At 49.2% G+C, this 27,508-nt stretch overlaps 1 protein-coding gene across 1 annotated transcript in view; it reads right to left on the minus strand.

Moving 5' to 3' along the window:
• Nucleotides 1-15,470: 15,470 nt before the first annotated feature.
• Nucleotides 15,471-27,508, minus strand: part of LASP1 (LIM and SH3 protein 1) — a 58,620-nt gene continuing 46,582 nt past the window's right edge. The window contains exons 5-7 of the mRNA XM_006274989.4: nt 21,008-21,170; nt 20,545-20,645; nt 15,471-19,684 (exon numbers count right to left, since the gene is read on the minus strand). Of these exons, the coding sequence (XP_006275051.1) occupies nt 19,511-19,684; nt 20,545-20,645; nt 21,008-21,170 (438 nt within the window). The 3' untranslated portion in view covers nt 15,471-19,510. The remainder of the gene's footprint in view (nt 19,685-20,544; nt 20,646-21,007; nt 21,171-27,508) is intronic.

Raw genomic sequence — 27,508 nt, forward strand, 5'->3', positions numbered from 1 at the left:
TACAGCCTGCCCAGCCCACCCAGCACAGATCCAGGGCACACCCCCCCCACCTCCGTGTTCTCCCTCCCCCCCTGAACCGCTCAGATGAGCTGCAGCTCCATCCTGTGCCTGCCCCACCCTGGCTGGGCAGCGCCTACCCCAGCCTTAGCCCCACTCCCTCCCTCACCACGAGGGGGCATTGACCCATCCCTCCCATGCCTCTTCCCTCCCCTTTCACCACAACACTTACCAGCTGCACTCAGATGTATGGGAAATCGGATCGGTATTGGCCAATAAGGCTCCTTAAAAATCAGCTATTGGTATCGGCCCCCAAAATCTCTATCAGTGCACCCCGACATCTAATCTACTGGGACTTCAATGAAGCATGAGATATGGTCCCACATTGGAAAATGTTAATTATTTGTTAAGCAAAAGATGGACATTAATAGAGGAACTGTAAGATGTGTAAGGAACTGGATAAAGGGAGACAGTAATGGGTAATGTTGAAAGTGGAAATATCAACTGGCAGGGTCACAGGTGGCTTCAGTGCCCCCTTCTCCCCTGGCCCTCCTCCCTGTGCAAGGCTTAATGGATGGGCATGACAGGTGATCTCGGCTGTCTGACTCTTATCTCTGGTGATGGCAAGGTGATGCGGCTGTCTACAGTGTCCCTGGGGCACGGTGGCATGGCACTTGGCCACCCCACCAGTGGCCCCCCTCCAGGGAGGAGCTGGAGGCACAGGTCCTGGCAGTCAGACCAGGGGTCTGAAGGCCACTCTGGAGGCCAGCTACTGAGGCATCCTTGCCACATGGCTGAAGGAACTCCCAGCCATGTGGCTCTGCTCCAGGCAAGAAGCTAACCCCCTACTGGTGTGACTCACTGGGAGCAAATTTTTTCTGATGAGCAGCATTCCCTCTAAGCTGTGTGGTGTGCGTGGCTGCACAGGCACACTCATGCTGCACTGCTAGGCACGCCTGCACGGCTGTGCATGCCACACAGCTTAGAGGAAACACTGTTGGTCAGCATTTACATGTGTGGTAGTGCACAGAAGCTACTGCACAGTTAACCTAGTCCCTTTATCTGCAAGTTCTAGCTAACTGTGCTGTAGACTAATTTACTGCACAGTAAATGCCTCACACATGTAGATGGTGACTTTTTACTGTGAAGTAAATTGTGCTACTGTGCAGTAAAGCATCTCGTGTAGATGCACCCCCTTCCAGCTAATCCTCAAGGCACTCAAGTTTTATGGGGCTGCCAAAGTTGAAATGTTACAAACGTTGTGGGTATCATCATGATCATTGCATTGAGGTTTTGGCATTTGTTTCAATTTTTATGGTATTTGTGCTTGTTCCGGCACTTGTTGCCAAAAGAGGATTTCCCTTTTCAATGGACTGAAGCCCCCGAAATAAGACTTCCCAAACTGATTTTATTTAAACTGGAAAACATCCCAGCACTGCCAAGTTATTGTGTTAGGATCTTATTAGATCTCACAAATTAAACAGTCTTAAACACATTTAGTCTATGTTCTGAGGGAAGACCTTCAAGAAAAACTCAGCCAGCTAAGGGAACTGGTGATAATGACAATTCATGAGGTGATACTCTCTCTTCTCAGTTAATTCCGAACTGGCATGCTAGCTTGTAGTTTAAAGGAGGGTGTGCTTTTTTCTAGCAACTCTGGGTGAAATCCTGGTTCCACTGACACTGGCCTAATTCCCAGTTAATTTAACCCTGAAACTTTTTGTATGACTGCAGTTCTGATCAGTAAAAGTTACATAGAATCTCTTGAAAAAGTCAGGGGTGTCAGTCCTTATACCAGCGCAGATTTCATTGCAGGCAACTGCATTCCACCTACACAAAACTCCCTCACAGTTTCAGCTGGATCAAGATCTCATCAGTTTCTATCATCAGCTGTTGTGTGTTGCTTCACTTGTAACACTAAGCTGGTTACCACATTCTGCCACAGAACTGGCTGCACTTTGGGCATAGATGGAGTGATTGTCCCACATAGCTTCTTGGTTTTGTAAAGTCCTTTGGGGAAAGAAAAGCATTTATAGTAAGATATAATTACTGTCCTTGGTTTTACAACAAGCTGAATGTCCATTCCACACATTCCTGGTTACTCTCTCGCTCTTCATCATTGTAGATGTTGACATATACAGACAAATGAAACTGAGGTCATTAAAAATTGTATTTATATTAAAGAGATTCTTCCCATAATATATCAGACTTCCATTTCAACATTTTTTTTTTGGTGGAGGGAAAGGGAAGGAGGCTCTCTCATTTTTTTTAAAGGCCTGGCTGTCACCCACACTTGGGTCTTGGCAGTCAAAGAGCTGTGTAATATAGCTTAGGTTGAAGTGGATGCACTTGAGAACATCAATTTGGATCCACAAGGCAAAGTTACAAACAGTGCGTCTTTCCCCAGGGATTTTTACTAACAGGAAATTGAACTATGAAAGTATTCAGCTGGCAATGATAACCATAATTCCGGCATTTCTGAGCTCTTTAAATACACTTCTTATGTAAATATACATCTATATATATATGCTTTTCAATAAATCTGATCAACTGATACCAAATAATACTTGTACCCCCCAAAACTGCTTATATAAGCCACAAACACTGTACAACCCAAGATAAATCTTTTCCTAATTATAATGGTGCCATGTGAATTTATGGTGCAGCAAGATTTTTCCATTACAAAACTTTTATTTCCAGGAGTTTATTGCTTACCAGCAAGCATTAATTCCAGGGGGAAACCAGGCATCCAAAATTCTCATCTTCTAGGAGAATGATTTAGTTTTTAAAGTGCAGTCTGTAATAAACATTACATGTGACATGTACTAAGCCTAAGTAGATGGTTACTACCCTCAGATTGTTACTTTCAAAGCCATTTTTTAATTCCAGCAACTCAAGAAATGGCCTGTATTATTTATACAGTAAAAAGAGTGAAGTTATAATCCAAAAGGCAGGCTAGCAATTTGGAGAATGTTTAAGGATTAAACATAACTGGAGCACTTAGACCAAGTAAATGCAGTGCCATTCCATGAAGAGGGGCCTAGTGTCATTTTCTCTCTGCTAATTCAAGCACAGAGAACAGGTCAAGATTTCCTTTAAGATGGATTTTGCAGGTTTGGGACTAAGACTTGATGGAGCTGCTTAAAAATGTTGACCTTAAGGTTTAGGCTTTTTTCTCTCCCCACCCAGCCCTGGAGAGCACGAGGTGCCACAAAAGGAGGAATATAGAGAGTCCATGAGTCCACCCATGCTCAGGCTTGCCTACAGGGAAATTTCCTTGGGGGAAAGCCTCCCCCAGACCCCAGCAGCAACCATTTCCTCTGAAATGGTTCTTTCAGCTGGTGACAATTTCTGAGATTTAAAAAATGTTCTTCTCCCTTGAGAGGAACCAAGACCTTTTGATGTTCTTTGGGAAACAAAGAGAAAGAGATCAACTCTAGCACACCGCATTTACATCACTCCTCTGGGCTGCTGGAGACCCAGGTACTACTCCACCGCTCTACCCAATCCAAAATATTGGTCTTCTGCATCACAGGCGAGTGTCCTGACCAGCAGGAGAGCCTGGGGTGGGTTGTTCTTGCTTGCTTCTGTTGGAGCATTTTCACTTTATATAAATAACTGAATATCTATTGACCAAAGGAAAAGAGAAGCTGACACTATGGGTTGGTGCTCAGGGCAGTTATCTAGGATTTGGGAAAGCAAGAAGAAAGTGCTCCCACTCTGGTGAACATTTAATGACTTGTATGAAGCGGAACATCACCAACAGGAATGGGTGAAAGGAGGACACCCCAGAACAGCCAACAGCCTGGTGCTGAAGGCAATTTCCAGAGACATGGGTAATCCAGGGTTGAATCTATCCTCTGCATATGGCAGAGCCAGGACTAGGGGTGCTCAATCCTGTGGGAGTGTGGGGCCTCAGAGCCCAATCCTGGCATGTGGGACCAGGTTGGGGCAGCACAGGGCCCTGGATCCTGATCCTGGCAAATGGGACTAAGCAGAAGTGGCATGGGGCCCCAGAGCCCAATCCCAACACATGAATCTGGGCAGGGGCAGTGCAGGACCCCAGAGCCCAATGCTGGTGGGTGAAAGCAGTTGGGTCTCCAGGGCTTGATCCCAGCAGTTGGGGGCAGCAGAGGGCTACAAGGCCTGATCCTGGTACATGGGACCTGACCCAGCCAGTGGACCAGTTCCACGGCACTCATCTATGTGCCATGGGACTATGAATCTATGAATCTGGCCTGCGCGACCAAAAGGTTGAGCACCACCTAACTCCTAGGGCTGTGCAAGGCTTCGGACTGTGCTTCGGAGCTGGAGAAGCTTCAGACACTTTGGCATCTGAAGCAGCATGTCCAGACTGAAGCACTGGTTTCGTTAGGCTTTCCAAAGCAGTTTGGAATTTCTGAACCGCTTAGGAAAAGCTTCGAAGCTGCCTCGGAGATCTGGCCATAGGGTTTAGTGGGGAATCAATGAAATATCTATAACTTTGTTGTTTTCTCCCTGATTTGGATGAAACTTGCAGGGGTGGTAGGTGTTAATTAGGTGTTAACGAGTTAATTAGCAAGGCTTAACACCTACAAAACCACAGACTATAATCAGTACAGACAATCAACCGCCCCAAGACAGAGACAGCCAGTTGCACAAGCACCCATGTCACGAGTTTTGCCTGTCAGCAGCTAGGGGTGCAGGGCCCCATGGGCCGGTCACATTCCCATGGATGGGGGGCCCCAGAACCCAGAAGCCCTGCACTGATCTCCATGATAGCTGGCAGGCTTCGTGGCCACCGCAGGGGCTACCATCCCTGCAGCTGTCACCCCGCTGCGCCTTAACACACACAGTGGCACCCATGTTACGAGTTTTGCTTGTCTGCAGCTTGAGGTGCAGTTCCCCCCAAACTCCTGCACCTACCTCCTTGAAACTTGGCAGGCTTTGTGGCCTCACTGGGGGCCACCACCCCTGCAGTTTTCACCCCCCTGTGCCATAAAGAGAGGCAGCAGCAAGGTGCCAGACTACCACGCGTAGACCCTGAGATGGTGCAGAGTCTCTTGGAAGAACTGGATGCCTTTAAGTCGGCAGGCCCGGATGAGCTCCATCCGAGGGTGCTGAAGGCACTGGCCGACATCATTGCACAGCCACTGGCGGGAATATTTGAATGCTCGTGGCACACGGGCCAAGTCCCGGAGGACTGGAAAAGGGCCAATGTGGTCCCCATTTTCAAGAAGGGGAGGAAGGAGGACCCGGGCAACTATAGGCCAGTCAGTCTCACCTCCATCCTTGGCAAAGTCTTCGAAAAAATTATCAAGGCTCACATATGCGAGAGCCCAGCAGGACAAATTATGCTGAGGGGAAACCAGCACGGGTTCATAGCAGGCAGATCATGCCTGACTATTCTAGTCTCTTTTTAAGACAAGGTTATGAAACACCTGGACACAGGAGGAGGGGTGGATGTCATATACTTAGACTTCAGGAAGGCCTTCGATACGGTATCCCACCCCATACTGGTGAACAAGTTAAGAGGCTGTGACTTGGATGACTACACAGTCCGGTGGGTGGCGAATTGGCTGGAAGGTTGCACCCAAAGAGTTGTGGTGGATGGGTCGTTTTCAACCTGGAAGGGTGTGGGCAGTGGGGTCCCACAGGGCTCAGTCCTTGGACTGATATGCTTTAATGTCTTCATCGGCGACTTGGACGAGGCAGTGAAGTGTACTCTGTCCAAGTTTGCAGATGACACAAAGCTATGGGGAAAAGTGGACACGCCGGTGGGCAGGGAACAGCTGCAGGCAGACCTGGACAGCTTGGACAAGTGGGCAGAAAACAACAGAATGCAATTCAACAAGGAGAAATGCAAAGTGCTGCACCTAGGGAGGAAAAATGTCCAGCACACCTACAGCCTAGGAAATGACCTGCTGGGTGGCACGGAAGTGGAAAGGGACCTTGGAGTCCTAGTGGACTCCAAGATGAACATGAGCCGGCAGTGTGACGAAGCCATCAGAAAAGCCAATGGGACTTTATCATGCATCAGCAGATGCATGACGAATAGGTCCAAGGAGGTGATACTTCTCCTCTATCGGGCGCTGGTCAGACCGTAGTTGGAGTACTGTGTGCAATTCTGGGCACTGCACTTCAAGAGGGATGCGGATAACCTGGAGAGGGTCCAGAGAAGGGCCACACGTACGGTTAAGGGCTTGCAGACCAAGCCCTATGAGGAGAGACTGGGGCACCTGGACCTCTTCAGCCTCCGCAAGAGAAGGTTGAGAGGCGACCTTGTGGCTGCCTGTTGTCATGACCCAAAGGTCTGATTTTTTTTGTGTGTGCTTCGGCACTAAGAATTATCCCCGTGGGTATACAGCTTAATTGTACGGAGGACTTCTGCTGCGCAGAGAACCCGCGTGCAGGGAAGTGTTCCCGCCACTTTGCAGAGATCTTTGCAGGGTGCATTTCCTTTGCAGCACAGAAATGCACGGTGCAAAGGTTTCCCGCTCGTCGTATGCAAATTCGTGCCCCTCAATTGGCTAGTTCTAAATTATTCACACGTGGCGGCTAGCGATTGGCCTGCTAGCCGTATAAGAGGCTTGAGCAGTTTCCGCCCAAGCTGAAGAGGACTCCGCATCCATCTCGTGGGGACTCTGGGTGTGCGCGGCAGGGTAATAGAAACCCTGTGTGTCGCTCAGAGGAGTTTGGCGGCCTGATCCACCGCCCACCTCTTCCCGTCCTCGAACGGAGCCTACTATAGGACGTAACGACGAGTTTAATGCGCGCTTGTCCTGGACATCCGGAGTTTGTCGTGTTCTGTCTGCGTGGAGCCTTGCAACCTCCACGTGTGTTCGTGTTTTTTGTTGTAACCGCAACTCAAGCAAGTTCTCAGCCTACACCACGACCATCTCGGTGTAAGTAAAATAATCTTAAAATCAACCATTACGTGTCTGTGCCTAATTCTAGCTCGGTGCCCGCCCTCTCCGACCCGGCCTGCCCGGGCTGCTGGCCACAGTCCGCGTGCAGAGCGACGTAAGCGACCCGGGGTCAGACCCGGCGCGCACACCTGTAAGTTCATCACAGGGGCACAGAAGGGAATTGGTGAGGTTTTATTCACCAAGGTGCCCCCAGGGGTTACAAGAAATAATGGCCACAAGCTAGCAGAGAGCAGATTTAGACTGGACATTAGGAAGAACTTCTTCACAGTTCGAGCGGCCAAGGTCTGGAATGGGCTCCCAAGGGAGGTGGTGCTCTCCCTTACCCTGGGGGTCTTCAAGAGGAGGTTGGATATGCATCTAGCTGGGGTCATCTAGACCCAGCACTCTTTCCTGCCTATGCAGGGGGTCGGACTTGATGATCTATTGAGGTCCCTTCCGACCCTAACATCTATGAATCTATGTAACACTTACATGTGACGTGATTTTTGCTTTCAAGAATTTGGGGTGCAGTTCCCCCTGAACCCCTGCACTAATCTTCTTGAAACCTGGCAGGCTTCATGCTCTCAGCAGAGGCTACCATTCCTGCAAGTTTAATCGAAATCAGACAAAAAACAACAAAGTTATATGTCATTGATTCCCCATTACACCCTATGGCCGGATTTCCAAGGCGGTTCCGAAGCAGGAACCCGGTCCAGAGCTCCGGATCGGATCCCTGGCATCCAAAGCAGCCGGATCCAAAGCCAGATCAAATAGTTGCCTACTTGCGTGGGCCTACTAACTTCTCTGTTGCACAGGACCACCTCTGTACTAGAAATGTCCGTCCTGGACACGAGAAGCTTTTCCTGATGAAAGCTGATTCAAAACAGATGCCTTTCTGTGAAAAATAAAGTTTTGGTTTTGACAAGTTGGCCTTTTCTGACCCAACCCCATTTCATGGGAAATTCCTGACCGACTATAGTCTCATCCCATGGAGCTGTGTCCTGGTGTGGTGAGTTGAGAGATTTAGACACGCAACTCTCATGAATAAGTTGTGTCTAAATTGGCAAGCTAACTTTGAAAATGTGTGGCAGAGCTTCTTGGGGCAGGGATGTAGCTCCATTGTGCAAGTGCAATGGCAGGCACAGCAGGGCCCCTCCATTCTTGACCAGGGCAACTATGTCTCAAACAATAATTGATCCATTCAGCAGACATAATTGGGGGATAGCATGTGGAGGGAGAGAGGGAGGGGGGTGGGTAGGAATGAACGGGTGATGTTTGGGTAACAGCTTAAGAGCCAAGGTCCCATTTAGGGTCTGATTTGTAAGGAAATAGGGAGCCCCCATAGTCTTCCATGGGTTCATTTGCAACTATGAGACTCAGCAGTCCTGAACATCAGACCTCCCTCTCAAAACAGGTGGGATGAGGGCATCAGTGCCTTTCATAAAGGGCATTCCTTTACACAGGTTTGACCCATAAAGAGGTAGCCAGCCCAGAGGTTTCTGAAGCTAATGGTGCTGTTGGTTGTATCCCTCTCCTGTCATACTGCTTGCTCACATTCAAAACAGGTTGATCAGAGCTAGCTACTAAAGTGGTTTGCAAATTCTGTCAGTCTTTCACACTCTGTTTATAAAACCTTTGGCAGCTTTCTCAAGAGCAAGGATCCACCTGCAGAGCCCTTACCCCTAATTTTTCCCCACATTCCTGCAATGGGCTCCCTAGCACAATCCCTCCCCCCCAGAAGGAGCTGCATTTCAGCAGCACGGGACAAAAAGCAGCTGATGCTCAGTTAGGCTGAGGAGTAACATGCATATAAGATACAGTGATCAGAGTCAGGCTTTACTCTCACTTTGTGTTGCTTTTTTAACTTTTTATTTATTTATTTTCTCATGGACACTTTTAATTCAGTAAACATATTTCCTAGGACTTAAACTACAGCTCCTTTTACTGGGGAGGTGTTTCGATGTGGCCAGGGAGCAGGGCGAGTTACATGTGCTGAACGCCAGCCTCAGACAAAACACCACACTTCCCTGTAGCGAGGCTTCATTCCAGTGTACTTTCTCCATCCATCCGTGTTGCTTTTCATTTGCTCCTCCGATGGCTTATGACAGCTTGGCCATCCTGTCAAGGACATCTATGTTCCTTGACAGCTGCAGTGATCAGTTGCTGCTCTTCTTGGGTTTTCCCTCTCTCCAGCCTGGAAAGACATTTGCTTGCAAAGGGTTAACTCTGTTTCCAGAAGGCTCTGGACTAGATCTGTGCTGCTGCTGTAGCTGAAGATAAGGAAAGTCTTGTCTGAGCTGGGCCTGAGAGAGGCAGAAACCCCCGACGCATTACAGATGAGAAAATGGCATGGGTGTAAACACACACAGATGCCACATGACATCGGCTTTCCATCCACTGGGCAGAACACAGGAAACGTGTGACTAAACTGATGAGAGCTGGATGTGGCAAGGTGCCCATTTCATCTCCATTTGAATCATGCAGATGGAATCCCTCATTTCTTCTATAACGATTGCCTTTTTCCTTCTCCTCATAGGAGACAAAACCCCTATGGCACAGAGCAATGTTAGAAAAGGCAGAGTGCCTTTCTGGATTGGAGGGGGACAGATCCTTACAGCAGACCCCTCCCCCCAACCTCTCAACAAGAGATGATGTATGTTTAAATTTGATTACATTAAAAAAAAGAAAAGAAAATTGAAAAGGGATGGATTTCCCCCCCCCCTCCCAGCCACTGATCAGGAAGGAGCTGCACTGAGGCCAGCAGCTCCTCTCTTTCAGAAAGCCTGAGTGGAGCAATGACATAAGACAATAGTATTAAGAAATAAACCTGCCCCACTTCTCCATCCCCAGGCGCTGAACCGGGCACTGCCACTCGCTCACTTGGGAGCAGGAGGCTCACCTGGAGGATGCTCTGATTGGCAGGCGGGCCGGCAGCAGAGCTCCATTGTTCCTGGCAGCTCCTAGAGCATGTAGATGATGTAGGAGAGAATCACGAGGCCGATGATAGCAAAAAACATCAGGATAAAGATGTCCAGCATGATGGCAGAGGAAGGAGGTAGTGGCAAAGACGGCCTGTGTTCCTCAAGCTCAGGCTGGGATTGCCGCAGAGGCAGCTTTCACTGCTTCAGGAAGGCAGGCAAGGTGCATGCAATGGCAGAAGTGGGGAATGGACCAGCTCCCCCCGCCAAGCAGCAATTCCCTCCCCGCCCAGCTGGAGGACAGCCAGCTGAGCTGTGCCCAGGATAGAGAGAGGATGCCTGATCTGATTGAGCTGGCTTTCCATCAACAAGATGACAAAGTGAAAGAAAATGTGAAGGAGGGGGATGATGGAGGAGGGGGTGTGTCTAGGACACACTTTGAATGGGAAAGACTGAGATGAGCCCAGCTCCTTGCTAAAGGGGCTCCACAGACACACGGGACAAAGGAAGCAACTTGCCCCCAAGAAGAGTTGCTTTGCTGGCTCAGGGAACCTGGTGCAGCCACATCCCAAGAGGTCACAAGGAAGTGGCCAGCATAAGCAGATTTGGGCCAAGGGGCGACCCCCAAAAGGAGGTGAGGAGATGGGCTACCCCTTCTTTGATCATAGACTAGATTTTGCACACCATAGATTGCTGGAGTGGGGAGAAACTCGGATGCAGCCTGGAGACCTTCCTGCTGGGTATTTCAGTACCTGGGGGCACGTCTAAGCCCTGAGTACCAACCGAGACAACATACAAATGCACTGCCTGGGTAGAGACTCATACAGGCAAAGCAGCTGCTGGATGACATGACAGCTGAGGCTTGCCTGAAAACCCAGAGAGAGAAAAAGAGAGAAACAGCTAGAGAGAGGCCAGACTCATCCATGTACTTGTGCTTCAAAGAAATAGTTGTTTAGTAGGGATTGCCCGTCCAACCTATGGAAACAGTGTTATTAAGTTACATGGGCATACACAGAGCTCTATACCCCAGCACCAAGAAGCCCCAGCCAAGATAAAGGCCACAATGTGCTAGGTGCTGTGCATACACAGAGACAGCCGACTCCTGCCCCAATGAACTGATGATCTAAATACACAAGGCAGATGCAGGGTGGGGGGAAAAGAAGCAGCACTATCTGCATCAGGGAAACCAAGGCACAGAGAAACTAAATGCCTTGCCCAAGATCACAGAAACCTCTGTAGGAACCAGGAACCCAGACCTCCAGAGGTCAATTGCCCAGAGGCCTATGCTTTCTCCAAGGGATGGCAAAGAAGGGCAGAAGGCGGGGAGTGGAAGTGAGCAGGGGAAAGTGAGGCAAGAGGGGTGGCATTGAAGCAGGGAACACTTAGTACCGGAGATTTGTCTGAACATGACAGATATCAGGAAGGAGTGTTCCCCCTCCCCCATAGCAGACAGGGAGTTTTGACTCCTTCTCTGGGCTATCAAACATCTTCCATGAGAGAGGACCAAGAGCAGCCCCTTGCAGAGTTGACTTACTACTTCAGTCTCCATGCACAGGTTTCAACAAGCTTTAGGAAAGAGGGCAAAATGTCATGACCCTCAGTTCACCAAAGGGAACAAAGGAGGTTCAGAGAGACCACAGCAGGCAGGATCTAGAACTGGGAACCAGACTCATTTCTGTAGACTCTCAGATTGGTGCCCTGTCCCTATGCCTGTGAGCAGAGGGGCCAATGCTTGGCTTAATTTATTGCCAGCTGCTTGGAGGCAAGTGACATGGGATCAATTTGGAAAAAAAAAGGGGGATTTGCAAAGCTTTGCACGTTCCTGTTTGTGACGCTCCTGGTGCTCAAAGATCCATTTCTACTCTGTTTATTTTTGTCAAAACATCTGTTTCCAGGATGTTTTTAAGGCTATTAAAATTAGCAGTTTCGGGCCACAGAAAAACAAAAGACAAATTTATGCCAACGGCAACATCCACTGGGATCTTGTTCGTTTTACTGACTGTGAATAGCATTCTCCTCTCCCAGCCCCCAGCTCTTCTTATAAGGGGACTTTCCACTCCAAGACCTGATGGAAGGTTGGGGGGGGGGAAATCACAGGTTTTGCTGTTGAAGCCACATAAGTGGCTGCCAACTGCTTTCTGACAATGGAATTTAGCTGCAGCCTGGAGGAACAATGAGCGTGGATTAGGAGTTCAAAGCCAAAGTTAGACGTGTCATGCTGGAACAGTTTTCCCCTCTCCAGGAAGAGCCCAACTTCACTTTATGTCTGTACTGATTAATGATCTCCCTAGGAGGATAGGCAAAGCCAGGCCAATGCCTTACCAAACTCACAGCAGATTGAATTGCTCTGTGCCCTCAATAAACCTGTTCTTCGGAGGAAACAGCTTTAATGAAAACAGACACTGAACAAACCCAGAGGATGGTTTCCAACCTGGAGGGAGACACCTGAAGTAGCAAAGATTCCTTCACCCTTGGATGGACCCAGCGTGATTTGAATTACAGCAACATTTGGAGATCATAAGAGATGCCATATTGGGCGCATCTACACAAGACGCTAAAGGCGCAGTAGACTAATTCTACTGCACATTAGCACAGCAGGCAAAACCTGTGCCAATGCCCTAATGTGCAGTAGAATTAATCTACTGTGCATTAGCATCACAAAAAACCCCATGTGCCTGCACTAATGTGCAGTTGCACCGATTACGACACAGATAGTACCTGTAATTACAATGCACCGTAATTGTGGCTCATTAGTGAATGCGCAAACATACTCACTGAGTTGCACTAAGGGCCCATCTAGCAGCACTGTACCTAGACTCCTGGTGGCCCCAGGCAAACTTTTAGTTTTGGGCCTCCCTTTGCCAGAGACAATGGAAAAAATAAATCATCATTATTTTCACCATTTTTGGGCCCCCTTTCTGTCCAGGCCCTGGGCAGCTGTCCGGTTCGCCCATGCCCATGTCCAGCCCTGCCATCTAACCCAGTAACCTGCCACTTACAGTGACAGGAAGTGAAAGCTAAGGACGAAGAGTATTTAAGCAAGGCATATAGCACCAGAGCACCCCAAGGGATCACAAGGTTGAAGGGTTATAAACTCCTGCAAGACCGTTTCAGGCTGGACATTAGGAAGAACTGCTTTACTGTCCAAGCCCCCAAGGTCTGGAATAGCCTGCTGCTGGAGGTGGTTCAAATGCCTACTTTGAATGCCTTCAAGAGAAATCTGGATGTTTTTCTTGCTGGGATCCTATGACCCCAGCTGACTTCCTGCCCCTGGGACAGGGGGCTGGACTCGAAGATCTTCCAAGGTCCCTTCCAGCCTTAATGTCTATGAAGTCTATATAAAAAATGATCTATCCCCTGCTTCTCTCCCCCTAGGGCTTCTAGTTGGGAACCCCCAGCTGAGACCAATATCCCATTCTGCTTAGTGCAGTACCTCCCTTAAGAAAGGGAGACAGACACAGCTTACTACCTAAAGGAAACAAAACCAGATATAAGCAGAGAAAAGTGACCACGAAAGTGTTAATTATCTACCTGTTTAATTAGGCCTGATAATCAACAGATCATAGATTCATAGATGTTAGGGTCGGAAGGGACCTCAATAGATCATCGAGTCCGACCCCCTGCATAGGCAGGAAAGAGTGCTGGGTCTAGATGACCCCAGCTAGATGCCTATCTAACCTCCTCTTGAAGACCCCCAGGGTAGGGGAGAGCACCACCTCCCTTGGGAGCCCATTCCAGACCTTGGCCACGCTAACTGTGAAGAAGTTCTTCCTAATGTCCAGTCTAAATCTGCTCTCTGCTAGCTTGTGGCCATTATTTCTTGTAACCCCTGGGGGCGCCTTGGTGAATAAATCCTCACCAATTCCCTTCTGTGCCCCCGTGATGAACTTATAGGCAGCCACAAGGTCGCCTCTCAACCTTTTCTTGAGGAGGCTGAAAAGGTCCAGGTTCTCTAGTCTCTCCTCGTAGGGCTTGGTCTGCAAGCCCTTAACCATATGAGTGGCCCTTCTCTGGACTCTCTCCAGGTTATCCACATCCCTCTTGAAGTGCGGCGCCCAGAATTGCACGCAGTACTCCAACTGCGGTCTGACCAGCGCCCGATAGAGGGGAAGTATCACCTCCTTGGATCTATTCATCATGCATCTGCTGATACATGATAAAGTGCCATTAGCTTTTCTGATGGCTTCGTCACACTGCCGGCTCATGTTCATCTTGGAGTCCACTAGGACTCCAAGATCCCTTTCCACTTCCGTGCCACCCAGCAGGTCATTCCCTAGGCTGTAGGTGTGCGGGACATTTTTCCTCCCTAGGTGTAGCACTTTGCATTTCTCCTTGTTGAATTGCATTCTGTTGTTTTCTGCCCATTTGTCCAAGCTGTCCAGGTCTGCTTGCAGCTGTTCCCTGCCCTCCGGCGTGTCCACTTCTCCCCATAGCTTTGTGTCATCTCCAAACTTGGACAGAGTACATTTCACTCCCTCATCCAAGTCGCTGATGAAGACATTAAAGAGTATCGGTCCAAGGACCGAGCCCTGCGGGACCCCACTGCCCACCCCCTTCCAGGTCGAGACCGACCCATCCACAACTCTCTGGGTGCGACCCTCTAGCCAATTCGCCACCCACCAGACTGTGTAGTCATCCAAGTCACAGCCTCTTAACTTGTTCACCAGTATGGGGTGGGATACCGTATCGAAGGCCTTCCTGAAGTTCCAGTTCATTCATAAACACAGAATAGGAACAGATGCTAATCCAGACAATTTCTAGTTCCTTAGCTTGTAGCAGAAGATACCAGAAAAAGAGTAAATAAATTCTCGTGGTAAGGAAGAGGTACTTGACCCTCAGCCTTGCTTTCTTGCAGAGATGGAATGCCCAAATCTCCACTCATCCTTAAAATGGATTTGATAGAAGGCCACCAACAGCGCTGGTGTCACACCCTATTTGCATATTTGGTTATACTGGGAATCATGGGGAAAATAAAGAGCTACTAGAAAAATTAGCTTCCTTACAAGCAGGCAACACAGTAATTACCCTTAATTACAATGCTCTACTATGCTGTAATACACATGTGCCACAGTTCACGGATTGCAGCCAGGCCTAGGAAAGTAGTGATGCTTTGTCATTGTTTTTCTCCTGTGTTGCAGGCAGCATATAAAGCCAACATTGTTCCTTTGCTTCCAGAGCATCCAGTCCAGTGGAGGTGCACCTCTCTAATAATATTAAGCAGCCACGACTGAATACATTTCTGTCCACACCTATGGGCAAGAGAAGGCATTTTACAGCTAATGGAGGCACAGACATTGATGAATATATTGGAGGTGTTGCCGACAGGAGTGGCAGGCGCTTATTTTGAGGCAGGAGAGATCCAAGGAAGAAACAACCTGCCCTCTGCCTCCACCACTTGGACCCAGTTAGAGACGCTGCATTTTCTTTAGTGAAATGACCTGTGCAAGATCAGAAAGGAAGCCTGTGGCAGAGCTCAGGTGTTGCAAGAACATTCTCGTTCACGGCATGGCCAAGCAGATAGCTGCTGGAATGAGCTGTATCAACACCTTGGGAACCGAGGTCCTAAGCTATACTCAAATGCTGATCACAGCCACAGCCCTTGCTAGCCCTTCCTCAAGCTGAAGGAGAGAGAAAGTTAAACACAATTAAGACTAGGTCAGTCAGCAGGTAAAAATTATACTTTTATTTTTAATTTGAGTAAACCAGGAAGAGAAGTTGTCGGTTTGTTACGCTCAATGGTTCAGTTAAAAAGGCCAAATAAGTTTCATTTCTGGGCACTTGAGCCCATGGGAAGAAATACACAAAGACAGGAACCCAATCAAAAAGAAAAAAACCCAGAAACAAACAATAAACCGATCAAGCCCGGCACTGAAATGCGACATGGAAAGCTAAGATGTACAAGATTTATTTTACACACTGATGAAATGGTTATACTGATGCAATTTAGCTTGTATTTTTTTTTTTTTTTAACATTTTCTCTATTTATTTTAAATACAGGTTTAGGTGCTTTTCAGCTATGAAAAAAGGCAAAAAAGTGCATAAGTCAGAGAGAAGGCAGAAATCAAGCAGTAAAGAGGTTTGTTTCCCATGGCAGGAGAGAAGGGTCATATGGATGAAAGGGGAGAGAATGACAACAGACTCAAGGTAGCATTAAAAAAGTTTTATACCAAAACTCAATTTCCTTGGTTTATTTGGTCCATTAAAAAAAAGTTTATTCACATTGTTATTCCTCCTCCCCCCAATAACTAGCTTTAAGAACAGCATTAGCAGTAAAGGATATTCACCTCTCCCCTTCTTCAGCTCCTGTGCTCATGTGTTTTAGCACCAACAGGGATTCCAGTTCCCCAGAGCCCATCTCAGCTATGTGGGACCTGCCCTCAAGAACCACATCCTAGTTGATTGCATCCCCTCCCACACTCCCTCCCAATTCCCCTGCAAGTCCTCAGCCTGCTAGGAAAGCCGGTTTAAAAAAATAAAAATAAAAAAAATAAAAAAGAAATCAGAGGTTCTCATTTCCCCACCCCACCCCACCTCCTGCTGGCTCATTCTCACTCCCAGCTGCATCTTCCCCTTTTGGGACGCGACTGACTTGTCACTCTTCAGCCAACGGATCCCCGGGCTCCAGAGACCCTCTTCCCAGATTGGCGCTCTTACTACAGCAGCACGTAAGGAATCCGAGCCGGAGGTTTCTGCACACACTACAGCACCCCACCCCTAGGCCCCCACGGTATAAAAGACACAACTCATCTTCAATTCAGGTTTTTGTTTTTTTGCCAGTTTTGTTTCCATTGTGCTTTTGAGAGAAGGGAAACAGCAAGAACTCAAGAGAAGGGAAGATGTGAAATTCTTTTGCCTGCCAGAAGCTGGCTGTCCCCATTTTCAGAATGGCTTGCAAGGAAAACCCCAAAAAATAATAATTACGATAATAAAAGGCAGAAAGATCCCTAATCTCCATACAACATTTAGCCAGGTGGCTCCTGGCTCCTAGACTCCTTCCCCTCACCTTGGGCATGAGCACCACTTGGGGCGGGTAGGGGGAGAAGAGAAAGAGGCAGGGATTTGCTTGTAGCCCGGTATCCTTGTGCTAGTGGGCAACTGGTCATCTATGGCAGTCTGCATCCTTCCAGAGATCTGGCCAGCTCTATCTAATATCCAGTTTCTCCCATCAAGGTGTAAATGGTCCCATTGGTCAAAGTGCCAGGAGAGTTAAAGTCTGGCACAGTGCACTTGTAAACATGTGGTGGTCCTCTGCCCCCACCCCCCTACCCCATCAGGGAGGGGTGACCTATCTGGAAGGTTTGGGGAGCTAATGGCACCTCACTGGGGCTCAGTACCTGCTTTTAAGAAGCCTGGTAGCAACTCAGTCCATTAGAAAAAAAATAAAATAAAAAAAGACCCTTGGGCCTAGCTGAGACCACCTCACTGGCCACACCATATGCAGCCTTCTCAGGAATGGAGCAGTGGTCTATGTTATTCCGCAGACCCATTAAGCTGCATGGAGTTCTTGGGTAAGAGAAAGGCACCAGGGAATGTAGGCCCCATTAGACCAAGCCAAACAGGGTGGCATAACTAGTTTGTGAGGTGGAGGGGGCTCCCCAGTGGACTGAGCTGAAGAAGGGGCTGCTTCACCACTAGTCTCAAATACTCAAGTGCCTTAAACCCAGGATAACACAGCACCATCCTTTCTGCCCTCCCTGCACAGAGATTTCCAGTTATAGTTGCCCCTGCTATTTGGTTCCACCAGCTCTTAGTTCAAACCAGAAAGAGGGCAGGGGTTGTGCTTTGAAGTTTTGGTCCAGGATGCGATCCAAGTCAGTAGCAGCCTCAGACATCTACTGCTGGCACAGATCAAGGAGAGAGTGCAGAAGGCAAGGGCTGAGCACATTTGTCCATTGCTTGTCTTCTCCAGGGGGAAAGGCTGGAAATGGAATGTAAGGCAAACTAGCATGCAAGCCCGGGGGTGGGGAGGGAGGGAAGCAAGCAGCACAGGGGCATTGGCTGGCTCCCACTGCTCTTTCTAATAGGTGGTGGCTGAAGTATCAGGCCAAGAGAACCTCTTGTGGAGAGCACTGGTCCTCTATCTTGGCCCTTCCCATTCTCCAGTCCACAGACCCTTTAGTAGCACCTGCTGAACTCCACGGCAGCATGAGGCACATGTCAATCCAAAGCAGAGGGGAACCGCACCTCGGTGGAGATAAAAATCCCAGTCTTCACCTTTACTGTGAAGCCTAAAGTAAACCACAGCCCCAGGAAAAACCATTTCCACATCACCTGCCCCCTGTTCCCAGCACATGTGGCTGAAGGAAGTGTGGGGACGGTTTATTTTGCCCGTGGCTTGGTTCGTTTGTGGACAGAAAGTAAAATCTGAGCCAGACACATTTTACTATAGCCTAAATGGCCACTGAGAAAGGCTAGAAGCAATTGCTGTCAAGTGTGTGCTCCAGCTGACTGCAGGGAGGTGTCAGGCATGACAGTGAGTAGGGTCCCTGGAGACAGAAGGCCCAGCTGCAGCTAGGGAAAGGCAGGAAGCTTGCCAGTGACTATTCCTCTTGCTTGGCAGCAGTGTCCCAGTTTGGGGAAAGTAGAGTCGCCCCTGCCCATCCCTACCCCCCTCAAAGCATGGAGCCCTCAGACAGAAGCAGCCATGGGCTAATACTCAGTGCTGTGCTGTGGTCCCTGCTGCAGATGCCAACCCCTCCCAGACCTGTGAATGACTTAAGGGGGAAGGGGGTCCACAGGCCTCAGGATTAGGTTCTGACCCCCTGCTCCCTGCCACAGCTGCCTCCATCCCCCCACTGGACCTTGGAGACCTCAGTGCCACGGAGGACAGGCAGCACAGAACAATGATCAACGAGAAACTTAAGACAGAACTAAGCACAAGGCCTCTTCAAGGACTTTTTGGATCTACTGACTTGGCTCATGAAAAGATTAAAAAAAAAAAAAAAAAGAATATTTCACTAAAAGTTGTAGTGGTGAAAGGCTGATGGGAGAACAACTCACTGGAAATGTTTAGCAGAGGACAGGAGATAGATGTGGAAACTAGGAAGTGGCCCAGAGCAAAAGCTGCACAGGCCAGGGAGTTACCAGCTCCAGACAGGAGATGCTTCTGGCTCTAAAGAACAGAAACCCTAGTTAACCAGGCAGAAAGCAGGCCACAAGCCCTCCTCACCCCTGCTGCTAAACAGCAACCCCTCAGTCACTGGTCCCTTGTTACTCTAACTGCTTGGCTTGGTCCCTAGTAGAGATGGATGGATTTGCTTCTGTTTGGAGGGGGGGCAGGGCAGCTGGGATTCTCCCCATGTTCAGGATCCCAGTGACTCAACCTGTTTCCACCAGTCAGAAAGCACCCCTGGAGGGGCAGGGCCCCCAACTGGTCCCCTAAACCCCTTGACAGTTACAAGGAGGAGGTAGGAGGGGGAAGAAAAGCTGCAATGGGTTGGGCTTCTGGGCCATATGGTGTGGTCACTAGACAGATCTCCTGCAGAGTCCCAACAGAGCTATGGGATCTATGAAACAAAGCTACACTGGCAAGAGAAACCGGGAGATGGCTGCAGAGTTTCAGAACACAAAGTATGGACATGAAAGGGATGTAGCTCTGGTGGAGGAATGGCAGAAAGGTGCTGGATGAGACACGCACACGCAATGGGGGGCCCCAGTGTGAGCAGGGTGCTTTGGGTGTTGGGTCATGTCCCCCCTTCTCCTCAAGGCTCAGATGGCCTCCACATAGTTGGCTGGGAGCATGCCGGTGTCCCCTGTGCGCTCCACAGTGCCATACATCCAGCCATCATCTATCTGCTGCACATTGATGATGGTGTCGCCATCTTGGAAGGAGACCTCATCTTCATCAGCTGCATTGTAGTCATAGACAGCACGGAACCGCTTCTGGGGGTAGGGAGAAATGAGTCAGCAACACACCAGAAGCTCCAGCACAGCTATTCCCACCAAGGTGCTGCAGCACCCTGGGGTGCTACAAGATCATTTTAAGGGTTGCCTGGCACCCCATGACACATTAGCACTGTTAGATTTGCAAACACCTACATGAGTCACAAGGTAAAGTTAGAGAACCTAAGTGGGAATCCATAGTGTTCTGACCCATTGAGGTCTGAGTTCTTTGCAACAGAAGAATTGCTCTATTATTTTTTCCATAGTCAAACAAATGAAAAATGAAGAGCCAGCATTTTCTGAGGGGTGCCTTGAGTCTACTGAGGGTGAGAACCACTGCTCTAGCCCCTACCCAGCCCATGAGAGGCACCCCCACCCCCACATACAAAACAAACAAACAAACAAACAAACCAAAAGTGTCTCATCCCCAGAGCAGCCACACACTGTACAGAAGAGAAAAGCCTGCAATCAAGGGGAGAGGAGGGAGGCAAGGAGGGAAAAGCTGGCTGTGCAAGGGTCACTAAAGACCTGGAAACACTTCCCCTAGTCAGTAAGCAGCAGTGTAGGGCCCAGGTTAAGCACAGCAATGCAGCAAGCAGAGCTCAGGGGCATAACCTTGGTAACAAGGCAGCAAAAGCATAGGAGACTTGCCATCATCTTCACCACAGCATCAAGGGAGCAGGAGAGCCGAGGGAATCTAAATTCTTCCCCGTCAATGCAGGAGAGTTTGCAGCAGCTGGAAGAGGGTATCTGACTGGAGCAAACCCTGATCTACACCATCTGCTATGACTAAGGACTGGGCATCTGGCATCATAGCTAGGCCTGTTCAGTATCACTGTTATCCTCCAGGCAATACTCACCCCTCCTCCAGAAGGGACACTACGCTGTATAGAAACTGGAGCAGCAGGCTCCTTGTAGCCATAGGAATGAGATGAAGGCTGTTGCTGCTGCTGCTGGTAGGCTGTAAAAGGAAAGACAGTGCCCATTAGCCACAAAGTGCTGCTGTGTGCAAAAGGATGGAGACACTGAGCTCTGCATGTGTCAGAGGGAAAGCCTAACTATGAAAGGGCCTTACCTTCTGTAAGGAAGAACCACAAATTGCTTGTCTGGGCCTCAACATGGAAGGAAAGGAGCTAGAGAAAAGCTACAGAAGTCAGTGCACCCCAAACTACTAATAACTCTTCTGTGATCTGATGACAGAGCCTGGCCTCTCCAAGATCCCAATATCAGATTGGGGAAGGCAGCGTAGATGACAGACTACACCTTGGACAAGTAGGGCTTTCCCAGACAAACCACACCCCCCAGATGATTATAGCTTGTTACCAGGGTTGCTAGGCTGGATGTGATGAGGTTGCTGGTGGTGCTGCTGCTGTTCTGTGGGTCTCCTGTAGTTGGCACCATCCTGCGAGTTCCTGCGCTCCATCTCTCCACCCTCACCGGAGCTGGAACCCATCCTGCTCTTCTCAAACTCCTCATGATACTTTATCTACAAGAGGAAAAGAGACAGCAATTAGGATGCTGCCTGCTGGTTCATTCCCCAGACTTGAGACAGCTGGGCTACAGAGTATGTTTAACCTGCTAGCCCAGACCCTGTTCCCCCCAAGAAGCACGGCATGCATTGCTGCAGCCACTGGAGATGCAGACATCTCTAGCAGGAAACTGCCTTAGGTGCTGCCTCACTTGGATCAAGCCTTGCAGAGACAGTCATCCCAGGGTCTGACCTAGGTCCGTGCAACTAGAGAGCACACTTTGGGGGGTCATGGAAGAGTCCGTGACTCCTTCCAAACAGGCTGTTGAAGCACAGCCATGACATCCAGGCTGTGCCCTAACACTTCTTGTGCAAGTTCAGCTGGCTACCCCTCACATCTTGGCATGTTAATGCTGTGCCCCTTTAGGACATTAGACCCCTACCACATCCCAGAGGTGGAGGGCTGGAATACCTACACAAGCTAAGGGCACCTCTGGGATAGTCACAGAAATTAAAGCAATTGCTGTTCACACTGCTCTCCAGAAGAGGGTGCCAGAGACTCTCAGCAGTTCCAGTCGGAAAGGCATCAGGACCAGGCAGCTGCAGGGTTTGCAGCGGTGTGGGCTAAGGGAACCTTCCTTCCCACATGCACTTGGTCTGGACTTGTGGAGACAGATACAGACTCTGACCTATAACCAGACTCCCTTTCCTGTTATTGTCCAGAATCTGCTCCTTGCTTTTGGCCTCTCAGCAGAGGGACAATTTGTGGCCCTGTTATTCTACACTACAGATAGCCAAGACTGCTTCCCAGTATCTGGTACCATCCCTCTCTTCCCTTGCCTTCCCCTAGTGTTTCCACATGCCACTCCCCAGCAAGCGCAGGCTTTCTAGCAACAGAAGCCATCTTTGCCCCAAGTCTGTAGACCCACAGGGCTCCATGTCTACAGTACACTGAAATAGACAGTGCTAGGTATGCCAAAAAGTCTCCCCAGGAGCCCATTTGCAGAGACATCTGGGCTGCAAGCTCTCTGGAGGAAGATACAAAGCCCTGCTCAGTCCAGGGGGGGGTGGGGGGGAAATCTGGGTCACCTGCCCATTTCATCCATCATTTGAGTTGCAGCTGTAAATGCACACAAGGCTGTGGTGCTTGATGTTGCAGAAACAGCAGAGACAGCCCCTGTCTTGAGCAGTTTACACAGTCAAGAATGGAACAGCATTCAGGAGCAGTTGAGAACTTGCTTCAGTTTTTCCAAACAGGGGGCCTTGCAGCTTACGGTGAGATGTCCTGTTCTGGCAGGGTACTGCAACCTGCAGACAGGCACTTACAACTCCCACCCATGAAGAGCCTGGCAACCAGGATTTGGCAGGGATGCTTTGGTCTTGTTACAATACACCCTGGGCACTCCTGTGCTACATACTGCAACTACCTGTATCCATGTGGTAGGTTATGTGCTGCCACAGCATCGGGAACCTTCTTTGCAATCACACCCTCCTGGTAACCAAAGTAGAAAACGTGCCACGAAGCCCAGCCCAGCCCTCTTTCCAATCACATAGCGAGTCCACTACACAGCTCCTCACATACCACCACATGTCCTTGCCCCCTTCCCCACCTCCAGTCAGAGTCCATACTGTTCCCATCCTAATTGGGCTGGAGATACTTTGACTAATAATGCTTGGCCTGATCACCAGAGAAACTGGTTTTCTCTGATTTAAAGAAAATAAAACCCCCAATTTTCGGTTAGAAGTAACCCCAAATCCACATTTTTCTGTGATCAAAACAGGATTAGAACCAGCTAATCGGGGTGCAGAACTGCTTCCTCCGTGGACATGCGTAGGGGTTCCTCCAGCATTAATGTGAGCTGAGCTGCATCATAAACTAAGGATGTACCTGAGGTGCTGCAATACTGGTCAGGGAAACAGAGCTCAACCCTGCTTGCAGTAGTACCAAGGCTGATCTGACCCTCAAGCAGTTAGTTTCTTCTCTTTCAGCCACTCTGCGAAGATCCTGTGCTCCTGGCTCTGACCTCTGAAGCACAGTAGCTTGGCCTCAAATTACTTCAGCTGGGAGCACTCCCAAGCATCTAATTGGAGCCCAGGAGCACACACAATAAGCCAAGGGGGAGCAGAGTCCAGAAACATAGTGGGCTGTGACTTGGCCAAAACACTCAAGCACAGACAAAGCGAGGCAGAATGAGGGTGCAGGAAGGGAACCCCTACCAGGGACAGTTGCAGGTTGGAACTATCATGCCCCACTACCTCAGTTTAGCTCCCTTGATTTTGGCCTCCATGCCAGCTCTGCTGCAGCTAGAAGAGGGTATTAAAAGAGAAGGGACTGATGGTTTAGCTGTGAGTCTGCAGACCTAGCGCAGCACAGATCAGAGAGGAGAAAGCTACAATAGCCAATTAAGACAAAAGCTCCCACCCTCTATGCCTGTATGGTAATCAGAGCCAGGGATGGACATATGGTGGGAGACAATTTTAGCTGGACAAGCAGGATTACCATTCACTATGCTGAATATAACTCAGGAAACCTCTTAACTGCAAGGACTGGTGCCTTTTGCCACCTCACAGGCACTATTGCCAGAGACAGAAGCAAGGACCACAGCCTCTGCCCCATATATTCTAGGCAAAATGCCAAAGGGCTTAAAGCATGAACCAGGCATACACAGCCCCCCTTTTTTTTTTTTAAATCCCACACATTTTAGTGCTAATGCCCACCCTTATTCCAGTCTCAGCGTCCCCTGAAGGGAGCCTAGCTGTACATTTGGTTCCGCTATGGAACTACATGAAAACCCAAACCCATCTCCCTTCAGAGCCCCAGAAGGCTCCCAAGAGACAACTCTGGCACATTAAGACAAAACACTGAAGTCCCCTGATCCAGATCTTTGTCACCAGAAACAGACACAAAGTGGAGTTGCAAGAACATTCTACAACACCAGAGCAAACCCAGGAGAGCTGGTCAATGAGGTAGTGTCTGGCTACAAGGAAATCTCCAAGGAAGGGAAACCCTTCTAAATAGAGCCCTGAAGTGGCAGTAAGGCCAGAGAGATTGGGGAAAAAACATGGAACAAGGAGATGCTGCATTTTCTAGTGGCAACAGCTTCCCCTGTGCCTATTAAGATAATGATATGTTACTCCTTTCTTCCCTCCTCCAGGTGTCCTTCATAGCATAGCCCCTCCACCTCCAGAACCTCCTCCTGAGGTTCTGCTTGAATTTCACCCCCCGCACCTTTTTGTTTCTGGTCACCCCATCTGTGGCTCCACCAAGTCCTGGGACCTCCTGGTCAACCTCCTCCTGGCCCTGGCCAAGTGGGCCCCGTATTTGATCAGGAAGGAGGCTCTGGCCTGGAGACTGTGGGGGCCACTTGCCTCTCACTTGTCCATTCACATTTCTGGGCAGAGCACCAGTGTGCAGTGTCCCACCAGTTCCTTGGATGCCTTTGAGGACCACCCAGGGGGCTTTGCTCAGTGTCCCCCTTGGGCGCACTTATTTTCACATTTTGACCCTTTGACCCACACAACATTCCTATCCTGTTTTTTTCATTAGCTGCCCCAAGAATTTAGTTGTACCACACTCATTAGCCCCACACAAGGTTACTAATTAGCCAGTGGGCCTTAGGGCCCACGGTATAAGTGTTACAAATAGACAGGTGTCCTTCATGGCAGAGAAGAAGTAGGACTTGGCTGCAACTGAAAGCAAAAAAGATTCTTTACTTAGGCTGCTGCTTGCCAGACAGCACCTTAGCTGTCTTGGACTCTGTTTTCCATTCCAAGAACTAGAGTTTCATCAGACCCAAGGGCTACAGAAGGGATTGCTGGCTGCCCTAAACAGTGGAGTCATGTCTACAGTAGCCCACCTACTGGCATTGGTATCAGCAGAGCTCTAGAAAGCTGCCTATATTTCAGGTGTCGCACATCAAGGATTGATGCATCCTGTTGGGACACCACCAGCTCCAACTTCTATGCCCCTGGGGAAGCTAAACAACTTTGAGAAGTGCCTCAATGTGGCACAGGTGCTTAGGCCCATAAAGGAAGCATGCAGCAAGTCTCTAACAGAGCAAGCTATTTTCCCCGTGTTGGGTGTTTTTGCTGTATATAGAGCTAGGAAGGGAGAAACCAAGTGGACAGACCAAAGAAAGAACCCCCCACCTTCTTTTCAGAACTCAGGAAGTATTAAACCTGCTATAAAAAGGGAAACAGTTAATAGTTTTAGTAGTGATCATGCTCAATTTTTAAGAGTACTTAGACTCCGGAGGCACCATGCTCAGTCAGAAGTACCTCAAGGGTTTCTGAAGACTTATTTCCTCCCCTCCCTCCCACCCACAAGACTCATGGTCTGGTGTCTCCTCAATCACATCTGTTACAGCCTCCCAGAAACGAGATCTCTCAGCCAACCTTCTGTCCCAGAAACCTCACTTTTAAATAGAAGTTTGAAGGGTCCCAACCTCTGGCTCACTGGGCTAAGTGGGATCAGGGAAGGAGCCAAGAGGTGCTGCCAGGACACATGACTAGTCCCAGCCTTTGATATCTAGCACAGGAAGAGCTCTCTCCAGTGCAGTCTGTTTCTCATTTGATTCTCTGACCTATGCTCAGAAGGGAAGGGTTAACTCCAACCGTCTGGGCGTGGGTGTAAAAATTAATAGCCACTTGTGTTAACAAATACACAGCCAATCAGACAACACCTGGAGCCCATTCACTTGCTGGTTAAACAGTTATTTACTGAAGGGAGCCACAGGAACTCTGCCAGCACAGGCAAGAAGTAAAGCCTGGAACAGAGCCTCCCTGCTGGGAAGGGAATTCCCCCATAACAGCAAAGCAAGAGTTGCACCCTGCTTTGACTTACTATCTGCTGAAATCCTGACCAGGGACAGTTCTGCCTGCGAAAAGCCACTGCAGTCTACTGGCCACAACCCACACTGGTTTTTAGTTCCTGGCTCAGTCAGTAGGTCAGTTCCCTCGGCAGAAACTTGGACAAGTGCATTTCACAGGACATATCAAAGGGGTGTTATTTTACCATTGGTTTCCAGAACCTCAGCTTTACCTTTCAGTAGTCAAGCCCTGCAGCAGCTTTGAAGTCTGAGGGATGGGAAGAGAAGTTGTCAGCCTTGCTCCTTCTCTAGGAACATTAATGTCCTACTGGACACCTTACTGATCCCATGCCCTCCCAGCTTCCCTCATGAGCCTGTGCTGTCAGGCCCCTTGGTCTGGAGCGGGGGCTTTCTTATAAAAGTAGGTCATCTTTATGGAGGGCAGGACAAACAGCCAGACTGTATAATAGGGAGCTCCTGCTCTGAACTGCTCCCAGACTTCGGAGTGAATGGGGAGGTTGTGCAGATGGTCTTTAGGTTTGGGGCTCAGCCCAGTCCTAAATCAGAGAGAAACCCAGAGCACAAGGTGCTTGATTTTGTTAGGGGCAACAGGGAGTCCCAGTGGCAGCCAATTGAATGGCGTCCCCCAGGAGTTATCTGCTGGGAGGCTCCTTCCCTGCCTCTATGTGGCTCTTCACTCATCACTGTACTGTGCAGAAATTACTGACCTTGATACAGGTCTTCCTCAAAACTGAGAGAGTTTTCTATAGCACTATAAGCACCACCCATCACCCCCTCCCAACATGGGCCCAGGCAATGTAGCAGGTGGGTGGGGTGCAATTTCAAAAGGGGACTGTACTTTGGGGGAAGAAAGCAACATTTCCTCTGCCAGTGAGTTAATGGCCAACTGAAACAACCCATGGGGAAGTGAAGTGAATTGGCTGCAGGTTCTCCATGCACCAGAGCCTATTTTCACATAACAACATATACAACTGCAAGGCATCACTGCTTCTTTCCCTCTCCAAAGAGGAGCTTCTGGCTCTCCTTGGCCCACAGATAAAATGGGCCCCTAACCTTAGCAGACCTTGCCTCTTACCCTTCCAGGATCACCAGGTCTCCCTGCTCACTGGCTATTGCAGGGATGTGGATTGGAGTCAGGGGAGCATTTGCTTCTTCCTGTCACTCAGGCATGGGCCCTGTCCTTGCAGTCCCCAGCAAGAGAATCCACATAAAGAGATCAGAAGGAAAGAGGAATATGGGAACTCTGCTTGTTGGGCATTTGCTTAAACTTATGCCAAATGTAGTTTGAACTCCTGTGGGAAGAGAGCAGCCAAACAAACCGGGATCCTGCACTCTGCCTGAACCCTGGCAGGGTCTCTGCATTGTCTTGTACACTGCCCTGCTCCACTCAGGGAAGGGCAGACACCAGGCAGCGCCTAGAAGGATACTCCATACCCCAAACCACTCTGGCTCTACCCGCCCCTAGCAGCCTAGACTGTAGTTGGCCACTATAGTCAAAGCAGGAGGATCTCCACGCCCAAACACTGA

The sequence above is a fragment of the Alligator mississippiensis genome, chromosome 4 (genome assembly GCF_030867095.1).
Source record: "Alligator mississippiensis isolate rAllMis1 chromosome 4, rAllMis1, whole genome shotgun sequence".
NCBI classification, from domain to species: domain Eukaryota; kingdom Metazoa; phylum Chordata; order Crocodylia; family Alligatoridae; genus Alligator; species Alligator mississippiensis.